Genomic DNA, 22,812 nt, shown 5'->3' on the forward strand with positions numbered 1-22,812 from the left:
TTACTGATGCAATCTCCTTACTCATTATTGGTATGTTCAGATTTATGTCTCTTTATTTTTCCATGATTCAACCTTGGTAGGTTGTATTTTTCTAGGGATTTATCCATTTCTTCTAGGTCATCCAATTTGTTGGCGTTTGTTTTTAGTAGTCTCTTATGATCCTTTGTACTTCTGTGGTATCAGTTGTAATGTCTCATGTAGGCTTTTCTTTAATGACAGCAAACAGCATTATAGACTGATATGAGGTATAATATGTGTACATAAATACCATCAGATTTTGAAATAAATATCTACTCTAAGTTGGCTTTCTAAAAATTGCCAAGTGCAACATCTTTAAAAACATACTGCTAAAGGCTTGGGACTTCTTATAGTGCTTTGACCAACCTAAATTACTCTGCTTAGCTCCCTCTTGAACAAGTACTTCCTCTGGAGGCCGTAGACCAAGGTTGGTCTGCCACTTTGCACAGACTGAGAGATTCAGGGTACTACACTGATTGATGAAATTAGGGAAACAATCAGATCCCAATTAACCAACCTTTCAACCTCTCTTTTCTCACCACCAAAAGCAGCCACCGTTCTCATTGATGAAATGACTTCATCAGCCACCACCCCTGCTTTGGCATAGGCCTTCAGTTCATAGTCCGTAAACTTGGACACACTCTAAAAATCAAAAAGAAGGGAAGAAAATGTGAAGTCCAAGAAATTAGGTAAGTCAGTCTGTCATTTAGATTCATTTAGCATGTGGCATGGTTTAATACAATATCAGATTCTCACTGTAACATCACTGACAGGAGGAAGAAATCTGGTCCAGATTTGGTCTATGGTAAGCTTCATCCAGGGTTGTTTGTTGATATATCAAAATGACCCTACTAAAAGTAAGAACCTCCTCACAGAATAAATTCCAAATAGGACATTCTGTGAGACTAAAGTGTTTCCATCATTATACTAATAAAGTGTTAAGTTAGACCATGTCATAGTTCATTGCTATTAGCCAATGGCCATTGCATAATTTATAGACAAACACCAGAGACACATGCAGATATCATGACTGGGTATAATATATGGCATATAACATATAGAGTATAGGCATGATGTTGAGAGATGATTCCAGATGATTCCAGAAAAGAAAGTTCATTTTCACTCAGTTGGAGACGCTCAACTATGCAGTTTTCATTTTTATAAAAGGAAATGAAAAGACATCTGTACTTAACAGTAGACACATTACTTTTTCTAAAATTGACTTGGATTGAGTCCTAGTCAAAACGAACCCCCAGAGAAACCCCTGGCACAGATAAATAAATAAGAAAAGGAAAAAAACACATATTGCAGAAGATCAACTAGTTCAGAAATATAAAAAAATATATAACACCCAGATTAAGGGAGTTTATCTTCCAGTAGTTTTTCCAAACTTTTAGCAGCAAAACTCTTATCAAAATCTTAGATGGAATTCTAAGATGTAAGTTAAGTAAGTATTCATAGTAGTTTTACAAAACAATATATTTATTTCATTAATGTACATTTGATAAAACATGTGAATTAAAAATGTAACAGTAAGGAAAGTGAGGCTCTTTTTTTTTTTTTTTAAAAAGAGCCAGGTTCTTGTTCTGTTGCCCAGGCTGGAGTGCAGCAGCACGATGCTAGCTCACTGCAGCCTCAAACTCCTGGACTCAAGCATTTCACTGGCCTCAGCCTCCTGGGTGTCTGAGACTATAGGCACATGCCACCATGCCTGGCTATTTAGAAAGTTTTTTTTTTTTTTGTAGATATGGGATCTCACTGTGTTACCAAGACTTGAGGCTGTTTTTATTAACATTAAAGTTTACATTTGAGCCTAGTGAAGTTGCTCGTATAGTTTGCTTTATAGTTGCTTGTAGAAGTTTGTTGTATAAGAACAAGCATACACAGACTTGAAAGCAAGACAAGACATGTGCAGACCTACAACATTCCAAATCAGTGACATGTTTATGAGAAGCTGGAAATGGGTACTGAGATGACTAGAGAAGCTAAGCCTTAGATCTGTTTAAAACCAAGTGAACTGGACTATGTTTTAACCTCCAACATGTTGAAATGTGGCCTATGATCCATGTGAGTGTGTATATTACTTTATCACAGGTTTGAAGAAAGAGATTAGTCTATTTGGAAAAAAAATGAACAAAATGTTTGCAAAACTCCTGAAGCTCTTCTGTGGAAGTTGAGGGTTCCCTGGAGTATAGCTGGAAAGTGGTTAGTAGGAAAGACTGCTTAAAGCTTGAATGATATAGTGGATTGAAAAACATATACATCTGTCTTTAGCAATTGATTCTGTGCCTGACACTGCTTAAATGCATATCGTGGATTATTCCCTGAATCATCATAATGTTTTTGGGAGGTATTATCCCTATTTTAAAGGCAAAGAAACTGAGGTTTTCATGGGTTAAATGGATTTTGCCTGAGTCACATAACCTGTGATGACCTAGTGAAATGGAGTGAGCTCTTTGCTATTGTCACTTTAAACCATTTTCTATATTATCTGGCAAATGTCTGAGTTATTTAGTCAGTGGACTGTGAGACTATTTTGCTATTGAGCAATAGGAAATTGGTACCTATTGCTCAATGATGTGTGAGTATGTATGCAGTTTTTCAGTTAAATTCTATTCTAATTTATAGCAAATTTTTAGTATGCCTGATCCCATAACGTGCTATCTAATGTGACTGATCTAATAATAATTTCTCAGTCCTTGGGAGTGTTTTTAGCTGATATGATCCAAAATTCCTATTCCTATATGTTGTCCAGGCCTCAATACCTGGGGAACCAAGACAGTGACTGGGATAACTCTTGGAATGGGTCAAATCACTTCTCTCTGAAAGAGGTTATCTGAAAGATAAGATGAAATGGAGAACACAGTTATGATTGCAGAAATTCTTCTTATGTACTTGTTAATGCTCTGAGTCTGTTGTGCCATTTCAGGGAAGTGCTTGAGCTTGGCAGTACACGGGGAACAATAGGCATATTGGAGAGTGAGTGGGGTTTGGAGTCAGAACCCCTTAGACTTGAATCCTGCTCTGCCAGCGGTGAGTCCCAGACAAATCCCCTTACCTCTCTGAGCCTAGTTTCTTATATTTAAAATGATGCTAGTGCTCACTTTATAAGATTGTTGTAAGGATTAGAGATAATGACTATTAAGCTCCTAATAGTGCCTAGAGAAACAGTGAATGCTCAATAAATGTACTTGCTGTTAATAAAATAATATTTACCTTATTAAAACATCATTAATCCCTATTTGATGAAATGTCATTTGACATTGGGGAGTAATCCAACAAACTACATGAAAATAGTGATAATTATGTTGCTAACTATACTCAGGAAAATGGACTCAAGCTTCACATTTTTGGTTGTTTATGAGGGCAAATGTCTTCCCATGGAGAGATGCAAAAAGACATTCTTACCAGACCAATGGTGGCTGCTCCAATCCCAATGAGAGGGCTGACAGAAATAATAACCAAGGTCAATTTCCAACCCCTGAAAAATCCCAACAGGAACCCACAGATGGTCGAGGTCATGCGCTGAATGAAAAGGGCCATTTGGTCAGCTATGGCATCATTGATTTTATTAATATCACTAGAAACCAGAAAGATTTTGGTCACTAAAACTGAATTTGATCATTCAAATGTCTTGCTGAAAGTCTCAGTCTTTCTCTTTTAAACATTCCCATCTCTCCATCCCCATCACCCTTGGGTAGCATTAACAGCCTCTCAAATCTTGGAAAATTTGCTGCACCTTGGGATGTTATCAAGCCTCTTTCCTCATTGCCAACCAACTTTGTCCTTAATCTAGGTCTCACAACGGGTACTAATTGTTGATAAAGGCTTTTGGCAACCATCTTATTTGCCTTTTTCTTTTACGTGGCTAATATCCTTGCTCTGTCTTGAAAAGCCTTTCTTCATGTCTGCTGAATCCTTTCAGCCTCAAGGTTCTAGTCACATACCTCCTCGTTCATCAATCTTGTATAATCCCCCAAGAAGTTACACCTTTCTCCCTGTGTTCCCATAACACTGTAATTAATGCCTGTGCATGTGTATGTGTGTAGAATTACTGCATTCTGCTTAGAGGCAGTATAGAGTAGCGGTGAAGAGTACAGATTCTGGAGCCAGACTAAGAATTTGAATACAAACTCTTGTTGGGCAAGTTACTTAACCTTTTCTGTGGCTCAATTTTCCTGTCTGTAAAATGAGAACAATAATAGAACCTACCCCAGTGGGTAGTAATGAGGATTGAAGTAGTGAATGTCTGTAAAGCCTATAGAACAGCGCCTGTCATATAATGAACCATATATGCTAGTTCTGATTATTTGCTTGCACTTCTTATTTCCCCTACTAGGCTGTAAGTGCCTTAAGAGCACAAGTACAAGGTAATTGCTACAGAATATTGATTGAATATAATTATATTAAATTCATATTCCTGAGAACATTTCCTTAACCTCTTGTCCAGATGGAGTGAATAGAGCTTGGAACTAAATAGCAAGAAAGAACCTAAGACATCACCCAGACATTAGGCCATTGTTTCCGGCGAGGTTAGATAACTGTTCAAGGTCACAGTAAGGAGCAGAGTAAGTGCTGGAAGCTAGGGGTCCTGACTTTCAGTATGCATTATCTACACTGTAGAGTGACTGTCTTTCAGGGGACCTCAAAATTCAGTTCAGTAGGGTTCAACCAATTCTAATTCCGCTCATTTAGAATTCCTGGGTGGCTGTTAATGACCTAAACCAGGTGTAAACTGGATTTAAATCCAGTTACACCTGGACAGCTAAATAACCTTTTTAACTGTCTTCTATAATACTTCATTTCTAATATTTTAATTGAGGTCTACACACCAAATTGCAGTACCTTGGCTTTCAATTTTTAATGTCCATACTTGACAGTGTATTACCTACGAAAAAGTCATGCCACCTAGGAAAGCCCAATTTAAGAGATGAAACAGGAAAACTGAAAAATACTTTTAAATTGTTATTTAATTTAGAAAGAAGAGTTTTATTATCCAAAATCACACACTAACATACTGTTTTACAAGCTACTTACTCAGAGAATCTTGTATTCAGCTCCCCCACTGAATTGCAGTCAAACCATCCTATCTCCATTCTCATTATTCTCCTAAAGTAAAATTTTCTCATTTTCTGTGTCTGACGAGCTGCGGCAATGACCCAAAAGCATATCTGGAAATGGACAAAGGAAGGTTTAGCATTACAGTGTCTGAAATTTTGTTAATTTCTTCTTTTTTTCAGAAGAAAGTACTTTCAATACAACAGTTGAGAAAAGGGGGAAAATAATTCAGAAAATGCCTCTTCTTGGGAGCTAAGGTGTGAGCTCTGTCATCTGCCTGCTAAAAGTGGAGGTAAACAGAACTTTGGGCAGGGTAGCCTGAGATTTGGGTTTGAATCCAGCTCTGACCCTTAAGCAGGTCCGTGTCTTCTGGACTTTACCCTATAGAGCTTCACTTTCCTCATGTGTAAAAGAAGGCTCACAGAACCAAAAATAAGGCATTATTGTTCTTAAATAACTTTTTTTTCATGCTATTTCTGAGTGAATTTCCCTCCTGAAAGACCTGCCTGGAAGCATTCATGCATAGTTTTCAGGCAATAATTTTCAAGAAATGTAAGACAAAAATTATGACACCAGCATAAATCTAATCTGCTGATAGATTTTCCCAAACTATTAAAAAAAAGCCTGTTATTAAAATTCCCAATGCCTAAATGGGAAAAATTGATTCCTTTCTCTTTACAAACACCACTGCCTGGAATTCTTGAATGAATGGGAAGGAATTCATTATTTTTCTACAAAAGAAAGCAAAAGATAAAATATTTTTCTTTCTTAACAAGGGTTAAGTACCTCCAAGCCCTTCCATCACTTAAATCTAAAATATGCTCTAGATTCAGCTTTTCAGAATTTGGGTTGGAATGCAGTTTGGTGAGACTTTAGCAATGCGAGAAAAAGAAAGTAAATTTTGTTTTCCTCTATCTCTCCCTCCCCTACTTTCTTCAAGCTACTCAACTGCCCCCTACAAACACACCTGCAAATGTCCATTTCTGGATATAGAAGAGAGGATGAAGTAGGGAAAGGCAGGGGACGACAGGACATTACAACTACGAGTCTATTATTCATCTCTCTGGACAACCACTTGCATCCTCCTAAGTTGTCCACCTGAGAGAAGAATCCCTACCCATTCTCTCATGTCCTCTGGAAATAGACTGTAGTTCTTAGGGCTTCTGATTAGCCTAAAGGGTGGCAACACGTTGCATCTCATTGTAATGTCTTTGAGGTCAGATATTGATCTATAAATTATATGGAGGAGATACTAACTTGAATATATCCTGTGATAAGTACTGCGACAGCAATTCCAGCATAGTAACTGGCAAATCTGATCATTTGGCTCTCAATGTTCAGCAACCTTCAAAAGAGGGAAAAGAATGTTCATACTTGCAAGTAGGATCAAGCTAAGAGAGATTACATTTGTGGATATAGAGGGATTTTAAAAAATATATGTTTTTAAAAATATATATTATATACTTTAAATATATATTATATATAATATATAATAGATATACTGTATGTAGTATATTTCTATTAAACATAAGACATTTTATCTATGCAAAATTATAATAAATCCAACCAAATTTCTAAATAGTACCAATCACAGAAAATATGCCTATCCCCTTCATTTTTATAGGCAAAGATGCTGGGACCATGAAATAATTAATTAGCAGTGGTTGGAAGCCAGGATGCCCTAAATGGCAGCCCAGGGCTTGGTCCACTTTAGTCTCTTTCATGCATACTCATTATGCAGTGATACAGCAATCATAGGTAAGAAAGATTTTCAAAAGCCAGATAGGCTATCTGAAAAGAAACTGATAGAATGATGTGTGCTGTAAATCAGGAGGCTTGCTATTACCTCTTCTAGGAATGCAAGCCAGCTTTTCAACTTCTCTATCTCAGAGTGACACTGAAAAATGTGCCTGTTATCATCCCATGGGAGAGAAAAGTGTTTTATTAGCCCTGTCTTTTGCTGACTACAGCCTAATCTTCATTCACCAGGACAATTTCTAAGGTTGAAGCCAGACACTTGTGGGAAATAGCAAGAAGAAAAGTAGCAAAGAAAAATACTTCGGCATTTTTCCCAGCAGCACTACCATGTTGCTGCACAGGGCTTGGGATTGGCAGTGCCAGGGAGGGGAGGAAAAAAATTCTGAAGTTGCTTTCAGGAATGAAGGCATTCCATAATTAGAAAATTAACATATTGGTTGATGACAGTTATGATCCTCAGGGACAAGTTACATGGTATAGAGTCTACTTTAGAAAATCAGAAAGCAGCCTGTTTAGCATGGGTTCTTCATCCCACATCCTTTTTGCTCTCTGTCAGGCCTTCATTTTGTGGCTTGAGCTTGAATTTTTTTCTCTCTCTATTGAACTCAGATCAAGCATTGCAATAGAATTCATTTAATACAGAATAAACTGCACTATTAGTCAATATCTTTATTGACTATATTTATATTGAGTACATTTATGCTTGTCTTGCTAGTAGATTGCAAGCTACTCAAGGTCAAGGGCCGGGCTTATACTGCTTGTTCACTCTTCCTGAAATCAATAAATGTTTCTGGATTTTGCTTTGACTTTCAAAATATGAATTAGGAAGGGAAATAATTGTTGTGGTCAACCCTTCTGACAACCTCAAAAGCAGCTAAGGTCTCTTGTGCTCACCACATTCCCAGTCTTTCATGATGACTAAGAAGAATGCTGAGACGAACAAGAACTAGAAAATCATAAACTTATCTATGAGGATCCACAATCAGAGGCTCCTACAAAAGCTAAATATCTCTGAATAGAGAGTATACTATACTATTATAAGTAAAAGCTTTCTAATGTATACATGAGTCAATCCTCTTCATTTTCAGTTTGTTTTGGGGTGTCTAAAACCAGAAAACTGTAAGTATTTGTCCAAACATTTTACTTAGAGAATAGTAGTTAACAGAGGCTGGGAAGAGCAGTGGAGGGGGACGGATGGGGAGAGGTTGGTCAACAGGTACAAAGTTACTGTTCAGGAATAAGTTCTGGTACTACATTGCATAGTAGGTGACTATAGTTAACAATAATACATTGACTATTTCAAGAGAGCTAGAAGAGAGGATTTTGAATGTTCCTACCACAATGGCATGATAAATGTCTTAGGTGATGGAAATGGTAATTATTTGATTTGATCATTACACATTATATACATGCATCAAAACATCACACTGTATCCCATAAATATGTATAGTTGTGTGGCAATTAAAATTATAAATAATAAATAACTTTACTTAAATTTCCTGTGGTGTCTTTATTCTATAAGCACTTTAAGCAGAAGTGATGAAGTGACTGTCATTAAAAATGCCAGTTTACAAACACATGTGGATTAAGGGTGTTGGGCACTGGCCCAGCTCTGGGATTTTCTGGTACAAAATTCAGGAGAATTCTATCACTGCTGGATGGTGCAGATAAAGATATTGCAGTTTATCATGCTTTTCAGCCCTGTCACTGAAATGAGTGGTTAACTCATTTTTATTTTATTCTGGGAAGAAGAGGTGATTAAGGCATTAGAGAACTTGATAATATTTCTGGAACAACAGAACAAACCTATCGGAAAAACTGACAGGAAGGAAAAGAGCAGGCCTGGCTTTGCTCCCTTGACTACACACCAAGGTCTTTATTGTCTGAATGGTGGGAACACTTGTCATCATAAAACCCCAGGAAGGATTCTATAAAGTATGCAGGTGATTTGGACCACAGAATGGCATTTTTTTAACAGCAAAAACTGACATGAATCTACTTGAACGAATTAAGATTCCCCATTTGTTGAATAACAAAGACTCATTTGTTGAATAGCAAAGAAGGGAGAGAGATGACAATTAGAGGAAAAGATAAGAGATGTTTTACAAATTATTATGATATGAGGACTTATTTTGCTTTTTTTTTCTTTTTACCTTGTTTTGGAAACTTTTTATCTTTTCTTTTGTTTTACCTTGTTTTGTCATTCAATTTACACATCAAGCTTACAGATTAACTAAAGCCGTATCTTGCAAATATCTTGTAAAACTGTAGGACAATATCACACCCAAGATATTGACACTGATACAATCAAGATCAGAACATTCTCATCATCTCAAGGCTCCCTCATATTGTCCTTTTATACCTCCACATGCTTCTCTCCAATCCCCACATCCTCCTTAGCCCCAGCTACAACCAATCTGTTCTCCTTTGCTGTAATTTTGTCATTTCAAGAATGTTATATAAATGGAATCATACAGTGTAGAACCTTTTGGGGTTGGCTTTTTTCCACTCAGCATAATTCTTTCAAGTTTCATCATTAACAGTTCATTCCCATTTATTAAGGAGGATTCCATATAATATAGATGTCTCACAGTTTGTTTAACCACTCATCCTTTGGAGGATATCTGGGCTGTTTCCAATTTTTATCTATTAGAAATTAAGCAGCTATAAACATTTGTGTATAGGTTTTTATGTGAGCATAAGTTTTCATTTCTCTGGAATAAATCCCCAAGAGTAGAAATGCTGGGTCATATGGTAGTTGAGTGTTTAGATTTTTTTTTAATTACCAAACTGTTTTCCAGGATAGCTATGACATAGTTTGAATGGCATGAGTGATTGTATGAGTGATCCAGTTCTTCCACATCCTCATCAACATTTAGGGTTATCACTATTTTTAATTTTAGCCATTCCGATAAGTCTATGGTAATAGCTTATTTTGATTTAATTTGCATTTCTCTATTGATGCTGTTTAACAGATTTCATGTGCTCATTTGCTGTCTTATATCCTTACTCTTGTCTTTTTCCCATCTTTGAACTGAAATTTGCTATTATTTTAACACTGAGTTTTGAGAACTCTTTTTTTAAATTGTTTAATTCCTACAACTTTTATTTTTTCACAATTTGAAAAAGATGCACTTTTTCTTTCTATTTTATATGGCATGCATAAAACAATGAGTAATGTTCATATAATGCCTTAGGGCAAGCTTCCCCACAGGTCCCAAGCCAACTAGGAAGGCCCAAAACGAATTTGTAAACTTTCTTTTTTTTTTTTTTAATTATACTTTAAGTTCTAGGGTACATGTGCACAATGTGCAGGTTTGTCACATATGTCTACATGTGCCATGTTGGTGTGCTGCACCCATTAACTCATCATTTACATTAGGTATATCTCCTAATGCTATACTTCCCCTGTCCTCTCACTCCACAACAGGTCCCGATGTGTGATGTTCCCCTTCCTGTGTCCAAGTGATCTCATTGTTCAATTCCCACCTATGAGTGAGAACATGCGGTGTTTGGTTTTCTGTTCTTGTGATAGTTCCCTGAGAATGATGGTTTCCAGCTGCATCCATGTCCCTACAAAGGACACGAACTCATCCTTTCTTATGGCTGCATAGTATTCCATGGTGTATATGTGCCACATTTTCTTAATCCAGTCTGTCATTGATGGACATTTGGGTTGGTTCCAAGTCTTTGCTATTGTGAATAGTGCCGCAATAAACATACGTGTGCATGTATCTTTATAGCAGCATGATATATCCTTTGGGTATATCCCCAGTAATGGGATGGCTGGGTCAAATGGTATTTCTAGTTCTAAATCCTTGAGGAATCGCCACACTGTCTTCCACAATGGTTGAACTAGTTTACAGTCCCACCAACAGTGTAAAAGTGTTCCTATTTCTCCACATCCTCTCTAGCACCTGTTGTTTCCTGATTTTTTAATGATTACCATTCTAACTGGTGTGAGATGGTATCTCACTGTGGTTTTGATTTGCATTTCTCTGATGGCCAGTGATGATGAGCGTTTTTTCATATGCCTGCTGGTTGCATAAGAGAATTCTTTAAATATTCTGGATCCCAGTCCTTTTTTGGATACATAAGTTGCAAATATGTTCTCCCAGTCAGTAGCTTGTCTTTTCTTTCTCTTAACAGGATCTTTTACAAAGTTATTAATTTTTTTGAAGTCCAATTTATCACATTTTCCCTTTATGAATTGTGCTTTTGGTGTAATTTACATGCTCTGTCCAACCCTAGAACAAGAAAATGGTCTCTTCCATATTTTTCTAAAAGTTTAGTTTTATTTGTTACATATAAGCCCATGATTCATTTGAGCTAACTTTTGTGTAATTTCTTTCTTTTTTTTTTTGCCCACGGATGTCCAATTGCTCCACAAACATTTGATTAAAAGCTTATCTTTCCCCCACTGAATTGTTTTTCCACTTTTGTCAAAAAATCAATTGGACATATTTGTGTGGGTCTATTTCTGAGTTCTCCATTGTGTTCCATTGATCTATATATCTAACCTCTGTCAATGCCACACAGCCTTGACTGCATTAGCTATATAATATGTCTTGAAATTGGGTAGATTGATTCTTCTCACTTTATTATTCTTTTTCAAATTTGTTTTAGCTATTCCAGTTTTTTTTTTACATTTTCATAAACATTTTAAGGTAATCTTTTCTATATCTACAAAAAATCTTCCTTAGGTTTTGATATATTAGGGCTTAAATATGTTATTTTATTTCTTGTTTTCTATTTGTTCTCTCTGTTATTTCTGTGTTTGTTTTCTCTTACCTTCCGATGGGCTGCTTGAGCATTTTCTTAGAATTCAATTTTGATTTATCTATAGTGTTTTTAAGTGTCTCTCTTTGTAAAGCTTTTTTAGTGATTGCTCTAGGAAATACATTATAGATACATCACTTTTCACCGTCTACTAATGTTGTCATTTTACCAATTCAAGTGAAATATATAAAGATTACCTCCCATTACATACCTCTACTCTCCTTTGTTAATAAGTGTCTTAACTATTTCCAAATTAAACACACATCAGACAGTGTCATAATAGGATCATATCAGTGTTAGAGTTTCTACCATAAAACATAATTTAGAAAGCTCAAGAGAAGGAAGGTCTATTGCATGTATTCATAGTTTTGTTACTACGCACTTCCTTCCTGATGTCTAGGACTTCTTTTATTTTTTCCTTTCTACTTAAAGAACTTTTCTTAGCCATTTTTTTGGGGTAAGTCAGCTGGCAACAAATTCTCTTGATTTATGTCATCTGAAAATGTCTCGATTTCCCCTTCCATGAGGGTAGTGGTAATGTTTTGACTCTGTCACCCCAACCCCAGCAGGTAAGAGGAGAGGTGCCTTATTATAGTGAGGATGATTCAGGCCTCCCACATATTCTCTATGGACACTGTGGGGGTAGGTGAGGGGGTGGCACAAGAGGGCCTCATTACCACCTAGCAAGTGTGGAAAAGTCTATGCTCCCAACTCAACATTTGCTGGCACGGGTGAGAGTGAGGCCACCATTTTCTTCTGTGGTGTTTGTCTGGAGTAGAGCAATTATTGCTTAAAAGTTTTCTACTAGGCTTTCTCTTTCTGACCCACTATCTAGAAAAAGCAGGATTTTGTTGGGTCTTTTTGGTCTGCACTCATTGGGGTTTCCAGTTTGCCAGCTTTTCCAACACTCAATCTAGTACACATTAGGCATAAGATACCCAGGGAACTAATCAACATGTTATTACTTGGTTCCTGAAGCTCTAGCCAGTTGACCTTTTTTCCTCCACTTTTCAGAATGTTATGTTTGTTTTATATGTAATGGATTAAACAATACAATCAAAAGACAGAGATTGTCAGATTGCATAAAAAAACAAGATTCAACTATGTGCTGTCTGCAGGAGACACACTTTAGATCCAAAGATACAAACAGGTTGAAACAAAAAGATAGAAAGAAAAATCATTTCAAAAAGTAACCATAAGAAACCAAGAGTGGCTATACTAATATCAGACAAAATAGACTTTAAAAACTTGTTACTAGAGATCCAAATCATTTTATAAAGATAAAAGGGTCAATCCATCATGAAAGATAACATTTATGAAGATATATGTACCAGAAAAAGAGCCCCCAAAACACATGAAGCAAAGTCTGACATTTGAAGGAAGACACAGATATTTCAGCAATAATAGTCAGAAATTTCAATTACACACTTTCAATATTGGAGAGAACAAATAGGCAGAATATCAAGAGGAAGAGAAGACTTGAAATCAGTATATACCAACTAGACCCAACAGAGATCTTTGGAATACTCCATCCAGTAGCAGCAGAATACACATTCCTCTCAAGGGCATATGAAACATTTTCCAAGGCAGACACATGCTAGGTCATAAAATAAACTTCAATAAGTTTAAAAGAATTAAAATCATATAAAATATATTCTCTGGCTATGATGGAGTGAAACTTGAAATTAATAATGAAAATACTTGGGAATTTCACAAACATATGGAACCAAAATAATACACTCAGAAATAACCAATGGGTCAAAAAAATCACAGAGAAACTACAAAATACTTTGAGATAAATAAAAATGAAAACGCAACATTAAAATACTTACGGGATGCAGCTAAAGCAATTCTTAAAAGGAAATTTGTAGTTTTAATGGTCTGTGTTAAACAAAATCTTAAATCAATAACTCAACATCTCACTTTAAGACACTGGAGATAAAAGGACAAACTAAGACTAAAATAAGCAGAAGGAAAGAAATAGTAAAGATTAGAGTGGAAATAAATGAAGTAGAGATTAGAAAAACAATAGAGAAAATACAGAACAATAGAAAAACAATAGAGAAAATAAAAAGGACCAAATCTGGTTCTTCAAAAAGATAAACAAAAACAACAAATCTTTAGCTAGACTGACCAAAAAGAGAGTAGACTCAAATAACTAAAATCAGAAATGAAAAGAAACATCGCTATTGACCTTACAGTAATAAAAAAACAAACAAATACTTTGGACATTTGTATGCCCATCTATTAGATAACTGAGACGAAATGGACAAATTTCTAAAAAGTACAAACTACTGAAACCAACTAAAAAAAAGAAATAGGAAAAAAATGGGCAAAAGACCTAAATAGAAATTTCTCAAAAGAAGACATACAAATGGCCAACAGGTATTTTAAAAGATGCTAAACACCACTGATTATCAGGGAAATGCAAATCAAAACCATGAGATATCTCCTCACACCTATTAGAATGGCTATTATGAAAAAAGAAGGACGATATCAAGTGCTGGCAAGAATGTGGAAAAAAGGGAACCCTTGTACACTGTTGGTGGGAATGTAAATTAGTACAGCCATTATGCAAAAATGTATGTAGGTTCCTCAAAAAGTTAGAAATAGAACTGCTATATAACCTAGCAATCCTATACTGGGTATATATCCAAGGAAAACGAAACCAATATATCAAAAAGATATCTACACTCCCATGCACACTGCAGCATTATTCACAATAGCCACCTATGTGTCCATCAACAAATGAATTAAGAAAATGTGGTACATATAGACAATGGAATATTATTCAGCCTTTTTAAAAAATCCTGTCTTTTGCAACAGCACAGATGCACCTCGAGTATATCATGTTAACTGAAGTAAGCCAGGCACAGAAAGACAAATACAATGTAATCTCACTTAAATGTGACATCTGAAAAATTTGAATTCATAGAAGTAGAGAGTAAAATGGTAGTTACCAAGGGCTAAAGGTGGGGAGATTGGGGAGATGGTTAAAAAATACAAAATTTCAATTAGGAGGAATAAGTTCAAGAAATCTACTGGGCTGACTATAGTTAGTAACAACGTTTTGTATGCTTGAAAATTACTGAAAGATTAGATTTTTATTATTTTTTTGTTTTATAATGTATTTTTTATTATTTTTAAAAATTGTTAATTTTTATTTCAGTAGGTTTTTTGGGAACAGGTGGTGTTGGGTTACATGAATAAGTTCTTTGGTGATGATTTCTGAGATTTTAGAATGATGCACCCATCATCCAAGCAGTGTACACTGCACCCAATGTGTAGTCTTTTATTCCTGTCCACCCACCCTTTCCTCCAAGTCCCCAAAGTCCAGTGTGTCATTCTCATGCCTTTGTGTCCTCACAGCTTAGCTCCTGCATATGAGTGAGAACATACATCGTTTAGTTTTCCATTTCTGAGTTACTTCACAACAGTCTCGGCCAGGCACGGTGGCTCACACCGGTAATCCCAGCACTTTGGGAGGCTGAGGTGGGTGGATCACAAGGTCAGGAGATCGAGACCATCCTGGCTAACACGGTGAAACCCTGTCTCTACTAAAAATACAAAAAATTAGCTGGGCATGGTGGCATGTGCCTGTAGTCCCAGCTACTTGGGAGGCTGAGGCAGGAGGATGGCATGAATCTGGGAGGCAGAGCTTGCAGTGAGCCGAAATCGTGCCACTGAGTTCCAGCCTGGGCAACAAGCAAGACTCTATCTCAAAAAAAAAAAAAAAAAGAATAATAGTTTCCAATTCCATCCAGGCTGCTGTGAATGCCATTATTGCATTCCTTTTTATGGCTGAATAGTATTCCATGGTGTGTGTGTATATATATATATACGCATATATGTGTGTGTGTGTATATGTGTGTGTGTGTATATATATGTGTGTGTATATGTGTGTGTGTGTATATATATATATAAAAAACATTTTCCTTATCCATTCGTTGATTGATGGGCATTTGGTTGTACTAGTTTACATTCCCACCAATGGTGTAAAAGTGTTCCTTTTTCACCACATCCATGCCAACATCTATTCTTTTTTGATTTTTTGATTGTAGCCATTGTTACAGGAGTGAGATGATAACACATTGTGGTTTTGATTTGCATTTCCCTGATTTGCTTGGTAGTGGCAAATTCCCTCAGCATTTGTTTGTCTGGAAAAGACTATATCTTTCCTTCATTTATGAAGTTAAGTTTCACTGGATACAAAATTCTTGGCTGATAACTATTTTGTTTAATGAGGCTAAAAATAGCACCCCAATCCCTTCTAGCTTGTAGGGTTTCTGCAGAGAAATCTGTCGTTATTCTGATAGGTTTTCCTTTATAGGTTACCTGGTGCTTTTGCCTCACAGCTCTTAAGATTCTTTCCTTCATCTTGACTTTAGATACTCGGATGACTACATGCCTAGGCAACGATCTTTTTGCAGTGAATTTCCCAGGTGTTCTTTGAGCTTCTTATATTTGGATGTCTACATCTCTAGACAAGAGATCTTCCTCCAGCAAGGCCAGGGAAGTTTTCCTCGATTATTCCTTCAGACATATTTTCCAAACTTTTAGATTTCTCTTCTTCCTCAACAACACCAATTATTCTTAGGTTTGGTCATTTAACACAGTCCCAAAGTTCTTGGAAGCTTTGTTCATTGTTTAAATTCTTTTTTCTTTGTCTTTGATGGATTGAGATAATTTGAAACCTGTGTCTTCAAACTCTGAAGTTCTTTCTTCTGTTTATTCGATTCTATTGCTGAGACCTTCCAGTACATTTTGCATTTCTCTAAGTGTGTCCTTGACTTCCAGAAGTTGTGGTTGTTTTTTATTTATGCTATCTATTTAACTGAAGAATTTTCCTTTCATATCCTGTATCATGTTTTTTATTTCCTTCAGTTGGACTTAACTTTTCTCTGGTGCCTCCTTGATTAGCTTAATAATCAACCTTCTAAATTCTTTTTCTGGCAATTCAGAGATTTCATCTTGGTTTAGATCCATTGCTGGTAAGCTGGTATGATCTTTTGGGGGTGTTACAGAACTTTGGTTTGTCATATTACCAAAATTGCTTTTCTGGTTCTTTCTCATTTGGTTAGACTATGTCAGAGGGAAGATCTGGGATTCATAGGCTCTGTTCAGATTCCTTCATCTCATGGCTTGCTCCCTTGATGTGGTGTTCTCTCTCTTCCCCTATGAATGGGGCTTCCAGTGAGCCAAACTGTAGCGATTGTTTCTGCTCTTCTGGGTCTAGTCACCTAGCAGAGTTACCAGGCTCTGGGCTGGTACTGGCGAGTATCTGCAAAGAGTCCTGTGATGTGATCTGTCTTCAGTTCTTGGAGCTGTGGATACCAGCACCTGCTCCTAGTGGAGGCAGCAGGGGAGTGAAATGGGCTCCGTGAGGGTCCTCTGTTGTGTTTTTGTTTAGTGCGTTGGTTTTGTGTTGGTTGGGCTCTAGCTAGGAGGTGGCACTTTCAAGAGTGCATCAGCTATAGTCCTATAGGGAGAATGCAAACTTGCCCTCAGGACACCTGGTTAAGTATTCAGGTTTCCCAAGCAGTGGGCAGGGCCACAGAGTTCCCAAGAGAATTGGGCCTTTGTCTTTGGCTACCAGGGCAGGTAGAGAAAGACCACTAGGTAGGGGCAGGGATAGGCGCGTCTGAGCTCAGCCCCTCCTTGGGCAGGGCTTGCTGCAGCTGCTGTGGGGAATGGGGGTGTGGTTCCCAGTTCAATGGAGTTATGTTCCCAGGAGGATTATGGCTGCCTCTGCTAAGTCATAGAGGTCACCAGGGAAGTGGGGGAAAGCTGGCAGTCACAGGCCTTACCCTGCTCCCACTCAGCCCACAGTACTAGAGGCTAGTCTCACACCCACCGTGCCCCCAGCAACAGCACTGAATCTATTTCCAGGCAACCGGTGACCAGGGCTGAAAATTTGCCCCAGACCACAAGCCTTCCCATTGAGAAAGCAAGCAGACTCACAGTTTTTTTTGGCATCCCAGGAAGCCTAAAGCCAAGAGTAGATTTTTAGCGTCCTTGCAACAAAAAAAGGTAAGTGTGTGAGGTAGTGAATATGTTAATTAGCTCAATTTAGCCACTCCACAATGTATACATATTTCAAAACATCATGCTGCACACCATAAATATATATAATTTTTATTTGCCAAATTAAAAAAAAATTTAAAGAAATAGAAAATCTGAGTGGACCTATAACAACTAAAGAGATTGAATCAGCAATCAAAAACTTTCAACAACAAAAAGTCTAAGATGAGACGACTTCACTGAAGAATTCTACAAAACATTTAGAGAACTAATACCAATTCTTCACAAACTCTTCAAAAAATAGAATGGAAGGGAATACTGCCAAACTATCAGGTCAGAATTATCTGATACCAAAAGTAGACAAAGACATTATAAGAAAAGAAAACTGTTATATATTATATCTTTTATTAATATAGACACAAAAATCTTCACTAAATACAAACAAGTTGAATCCTGCAGCACAGTAAAATGATTGCTCATTATTACCCGGTGGGATTTATTCAAGGAGTGCAAAGGTAATTCAACATATGAAAATACATTGATGTAATATACCATATCAGTATTATAATGGGCAAAACTGCATGATCATCCTAATAGATGTAGATCAAGCACATGACTAAATTCATGACTTAATGGTTAGAACGTTCTACAAACTAGGATTAGAAGGGAACTTCCTCAACATAATAAAGGACGCTTATGAAAAAGTCATAGCTAATGTCATACCTAATGGTGAAAGACTAAACGCTTTCCCCCTAAGATAGGAATAAGACAGGGATGTGTTCTCTCACCACTTCTACTCAACATTGTACTGGAGGCGGCTTGGGCCAAAACAATTAGGCAATAAAATAAAATAAAATAAAAAAGGCAGCTAGATTGGAAAGGAAAATGTATAGTTATTTCTATTTGCAGATGATACGGTCTTGTATAAAAAATCCTAAAGAACCCACTAAAACCTATTGAACTCATAAGTAGTTCAGCTAGGTTTAGGATAAAAGATCAATATACAAAAAAAAAAAATTGTATTTTGCTATAGTAGCAATGGGCAAACTGAAAAGAAAATTAAGAAAAAAATTCCATTAATGATAACATCAAAAATAATAAAATACCTAGCAATCAGTTTAACAGAAAATTGCAAAATATTCTGAAAACTATAAAACCTTGCTGAAATAAATTAAAACAGACTCAAATAAGTGGATCATGAATCAGAAGACTTAATAGTGTTAAGACAGAAATATTCCTTAAATTGATCTACAGATTCAATGTAATTCCTAGCATTCTAGCTGACTTCTTTGCAGAAGTTAAACAATTTATATGAAAATCCAAGAGACCCAGAATAGAGAATCCCTAGTAGCAGACTTACACTTCTTGATTTCAAAACTTACTATAAAGCTACAGTAATCAAAACAGTGTGTTACTGGCATGTGGATGTGTAGGTCAATGGAATAGCATTAAGAGTTCACAAATAAACCCTCTTAATTACAGTAAATTGATTTTGATAAGGATTCTGAGATTATTCAATAGGGAAAAAATAGTTTTTCCAACAAATGGTGCTGGAACAACTGGCTATTCATGCAGATAGGAATCAATTTGGACCCCTAATTCACCCTAATTTACTCAAAGTAGATCATAGACTAACCATAAGAGTGTATGAGTTTACTCTCACGCTGCTATAAAGAAATACTTCTGACTGGGTAACTTATAAAGAAAAGAGGTTTAATTGGGTCATAATTCTGCAGGCTGTACAGGAAGCATTAGAGCATCTGCTCAGTTTCTGGGAAGGCCTTAGGAAACTTACACTTATGGTGGAAGATGAAGGGGAAACTGGCACTTCGCATGGTCAGAGCCATTAAAAGAAAACAAGTGTAATGTTCATGACCTTGGCTTTGGCAATGGTTTCTTAGATATGACATCAATTCAGAAGCAACAAAAAAATAAACTAGACATCACCATAATTAAACACTTTAGTGGTTCAAAGATAATTATCAAGACCTTGGATTTGGCAATGGTTTCTTAGATATGACACCAATTCAGAAGCGACAAAAGAACAAACCAGACATCACCAAGATTAAACACCTTAGTGTTTCAAAGATAATTATCAAGAAGTTAGAAAGACAACCCAAAGAATGAGAAAAATTAATTGCAAATTGTATCTCTGATAAGGAACTTATATCTATAATATGTAAAGAATTCCTACAACTCAATAATCAATAGACATATATCCCAGTTTTAAAAGGGGCTGAATACATATTTTGTTATATTATTTATTTCCAAATAAAAGATCTGAATATTTTTCTGCAGAAGATGTGCAAATGGCCAAAAAGCACCTAAAAAGAAGCCAACATCACTAGTCCTCAGAGAAATGCAAATCAAAACCACAGAGATTCCACTTCATGCTCCCTAGGATGGCTGTTGTATTGGTTTCCTATGACTGCTGTAACAATTACCACAATTAAAACAAGAGAAATGGATCCCCTCACATGCCCAAAATCAGCTTCGCTGGGTGGAAATCAAGGTGCTGACTAGGCTGTGTTCCCTCCTAAGGCTCTAAGGGAGAAATTTCTCCTTGCTTCTTCCAGCTCTTGACAGCTGCTGGCACTCCTCGGCTGTGGCAATGTCATTTCATTCTTTTTTTCTGTAGTCACCTTGCCTCTACTCTTCTCTCTACAGGCAAATCCCCCTCTGCCTTCTTCTTAGCAACTGTCCCTTTTAAGAACACACATGACTGCATTTAGGGCCCACCTGGATAATCCAGGATAGTCTCCCCCATCTCGATATCCTTTACTGAATCACATCTGCATAGACCCTTTTCCCATACAAGGTAACATTCACAGATTCTAGGGATAAGGACCGGGATATCTTTGGGGGTCATTATTCTGTCTATGAGTGATATCATGGATACTAAATAACAAGTGCTGGTGAGGATGTGGAGAAATTAGAACCCTCATAAACTGTTAGCAGAAATGTAAATGGTGCAGTCACTGTGGAAAATAGTCTGGTAGTTCCTAGAATAGTTAAACATAGAGTTACCATGTGATACAACAATTCCACTCTTAGGCACGTACCCAAGAGAAATGGAAACATGTTCACACAAAAATCTGTATACAAATGTTCATAACAGAATTATTTGTAATAGCTCAAAAGTGGGAACAATCCAAATGTCCATCAACTGATGAACAGATACATAACATGGATTATATCCATGTAATTAAATATTATTTAGCAATAAAAAGAAAATATTGATTCATGCTACAAGTGGATGAACTGCAAAAAACATATGCTTAAGTTAAAGAAGCCAATCTCAAAGGATCACATATTATATGATATTATTAATATACATGTCCAGAATAGGCAAATCTACAGTCAGAAAGCAGATTAGTGGTTGCCTAGGGATAGGGAGGAGGATGAGGTACTAGAAAGTGATGGCCGAGGGGCAAGGGGTTTCTTTTTTTAGTAATGAAAATGTTCTGAAATTGACTGTGGCAGTGAATGCACAACTCTGTAAATATAAATATACTAAAAAACATCTAATTGTACACTTCAAGTGGGTGAATTTTATGGTATGTGAATTGTATCTCAATAAAGCTGTTATAAAATTATATAGCCTAAACTGTCTAGCTTGAAAATAGTGCTTGCTTATACAAACTGAATATACATTGCTAAGAATATAGACTGAAATCCAAGTGAAAGGACAGGCCTAGATTTCTGCATTGATTTATCTGTATGAGAGGGAGTGAAAACTTGAGCTCCCCAATGCCCACAGTAGTAATCAGCCTCCAAAGGGCCCCTAAAATTCTCATCTCTCAGCATTCACACTTGTTTAGACTCCTCCCAAACTATACCAGGGTTGGTTTCTGTGACTCATAGAATATGGCAGAAATTATGGTATGTCTCTTTCATAATTAAGTTACATGAGACTTTGTGGCTTCCATTTGAGTGTTTACACTTTAATTGGGTAAACGAAAATAAAACGAAATTGCAATTGTGGTATTTTAACTTCCTATTCCTTCATCTGCTTTCATTTTTTAAATCTTATTATTTAACTGTTCTGACCAGAAATTCTGATAAGTTAATCAAGAGACCTGACGCTCTGTAATCCTTATCAGTGTAATTCACTGACAACCATCTGGAAGGCTTTAACTTAAAAATTCCATCCAATAGATTACAATTGACACGTGGAAACCAATATAATAAAAGAGTAAAACCAGCTCCTGTCACTACACATACATGCTTTTGTTGCTAAAATTATTGGGTTGTCTTGTATATTCCAAGACTAATATATCTATTATAATAAAAGGAGAAACTGTACCTTTAATGATACACTTTTTCCATGAAAGAAACTTGCAAATAGTTTGGGTGACTTTGAAGGTATATAAACTACTTACAAGTAGGAAAATGTCCTCTCTCTTCTCCTCTGCCCCACCCAAGTCCATATTCACAGTGATCTTACCACATAACAGCTAAACAAACATGTTATTCAGAAGACAAATAGTATTCATGTCAATGATCATAATAACTCACAATGAAAGTATTTAACTCATCAAGGAGTTCCTAGTAAAGACATGCCTAGAAAGGTATAGTCCATACAATTTCAGCTATCTGTATGAATTTTTTTAAAAAAAGAAAAGGACAAATGTCCATTCACATTTGGTATCATGTGAATTCAGCCAAAGCCAATGGACTTCGGAAAGCTTCAGTTCGTATTCTTTGCTGGCCTTCGGGTATGTGATCCAGTAACAATGAAGACAGTGAGTAATGAGTGGCCACTAGAGAATTCCTTTTTAATAGATGGCCAGGATGCAAATGTTGAAAGTAGATTCATTCTTTAATTCATTAGACAAATATTCATAAGCACCTAGTATCATGTATATGCCTCAAATTTTGACCCCTCCAACATTTATTTCCAAATTTTAAGGCATAATAAGATATACTTGAGGACTTTTTCCTCAAAACTTATCTTCATAAGTTTGGGTCAATTTACATCACACATAGGTCTGAATACATTTTTTTCTCAAAGGGGAGAATGATTAATTTTATGTTTTGCGGTCAAACCCCTCTGTAAAAAGCAGTTCACTTCTGTCCTCCAACATAAATGAAGGATTTCAAAGACTTTTGTTGAACTCAGTCTCTCTTTTATACAAATTGCTCTGAGTTTTTCAAATGAAAAGAAACTTCCAATTT

At 36.4% G+C, this 22,812-nt stretch overlaps 1 protein-coding gene across 1 annotated transcript in view; it reads right to left on the bottom strand.

The window, feature by feature from the left end:
* ABCB11 (ATP binding cassette subfamily B member 11) overlaps positions 1-22,812 on the bottom strand; it is a 111,417-nt gene that overhangs the window by 67,453 nt on the left and 21,152 nt on the right. Inside the window, exons 6-9 of the mRNA XM_025404926.1 lie at positions 6,334-6,421; positions 5,056-5,189; positions 3,427-3,598; positions 536-660 (exon numbers count right to left, since the gene is read on the bottom strand). Of these exons, the coding sequence (XP_025260711.1) occupies positions 536-660; positions 3,427-3,598; positions 5,056-5,189; positions 6,334-6,421 (519 nt within the window). The remainder of the gene's footprint in view (positions 1-535; positions 661-3,426; positions 3,599-5,055; positions 5,190-6,333; positions 6,422-22,812) is intronic.

This window comes from Theropithecus gelada, chromosome 12, assembly GCF_003255815.1.
Source record: "Theropithecus gelada isolate Dixy chromosome 12, Tgel_1.0, whole genome shotgun sequence".
NCBI classification, from domain to species: Eukaryota; Metazoa; Chordata; class Mammalia; order Primates; family Cercopithecidae; genus Theropithecus; species Theropithecus gelada.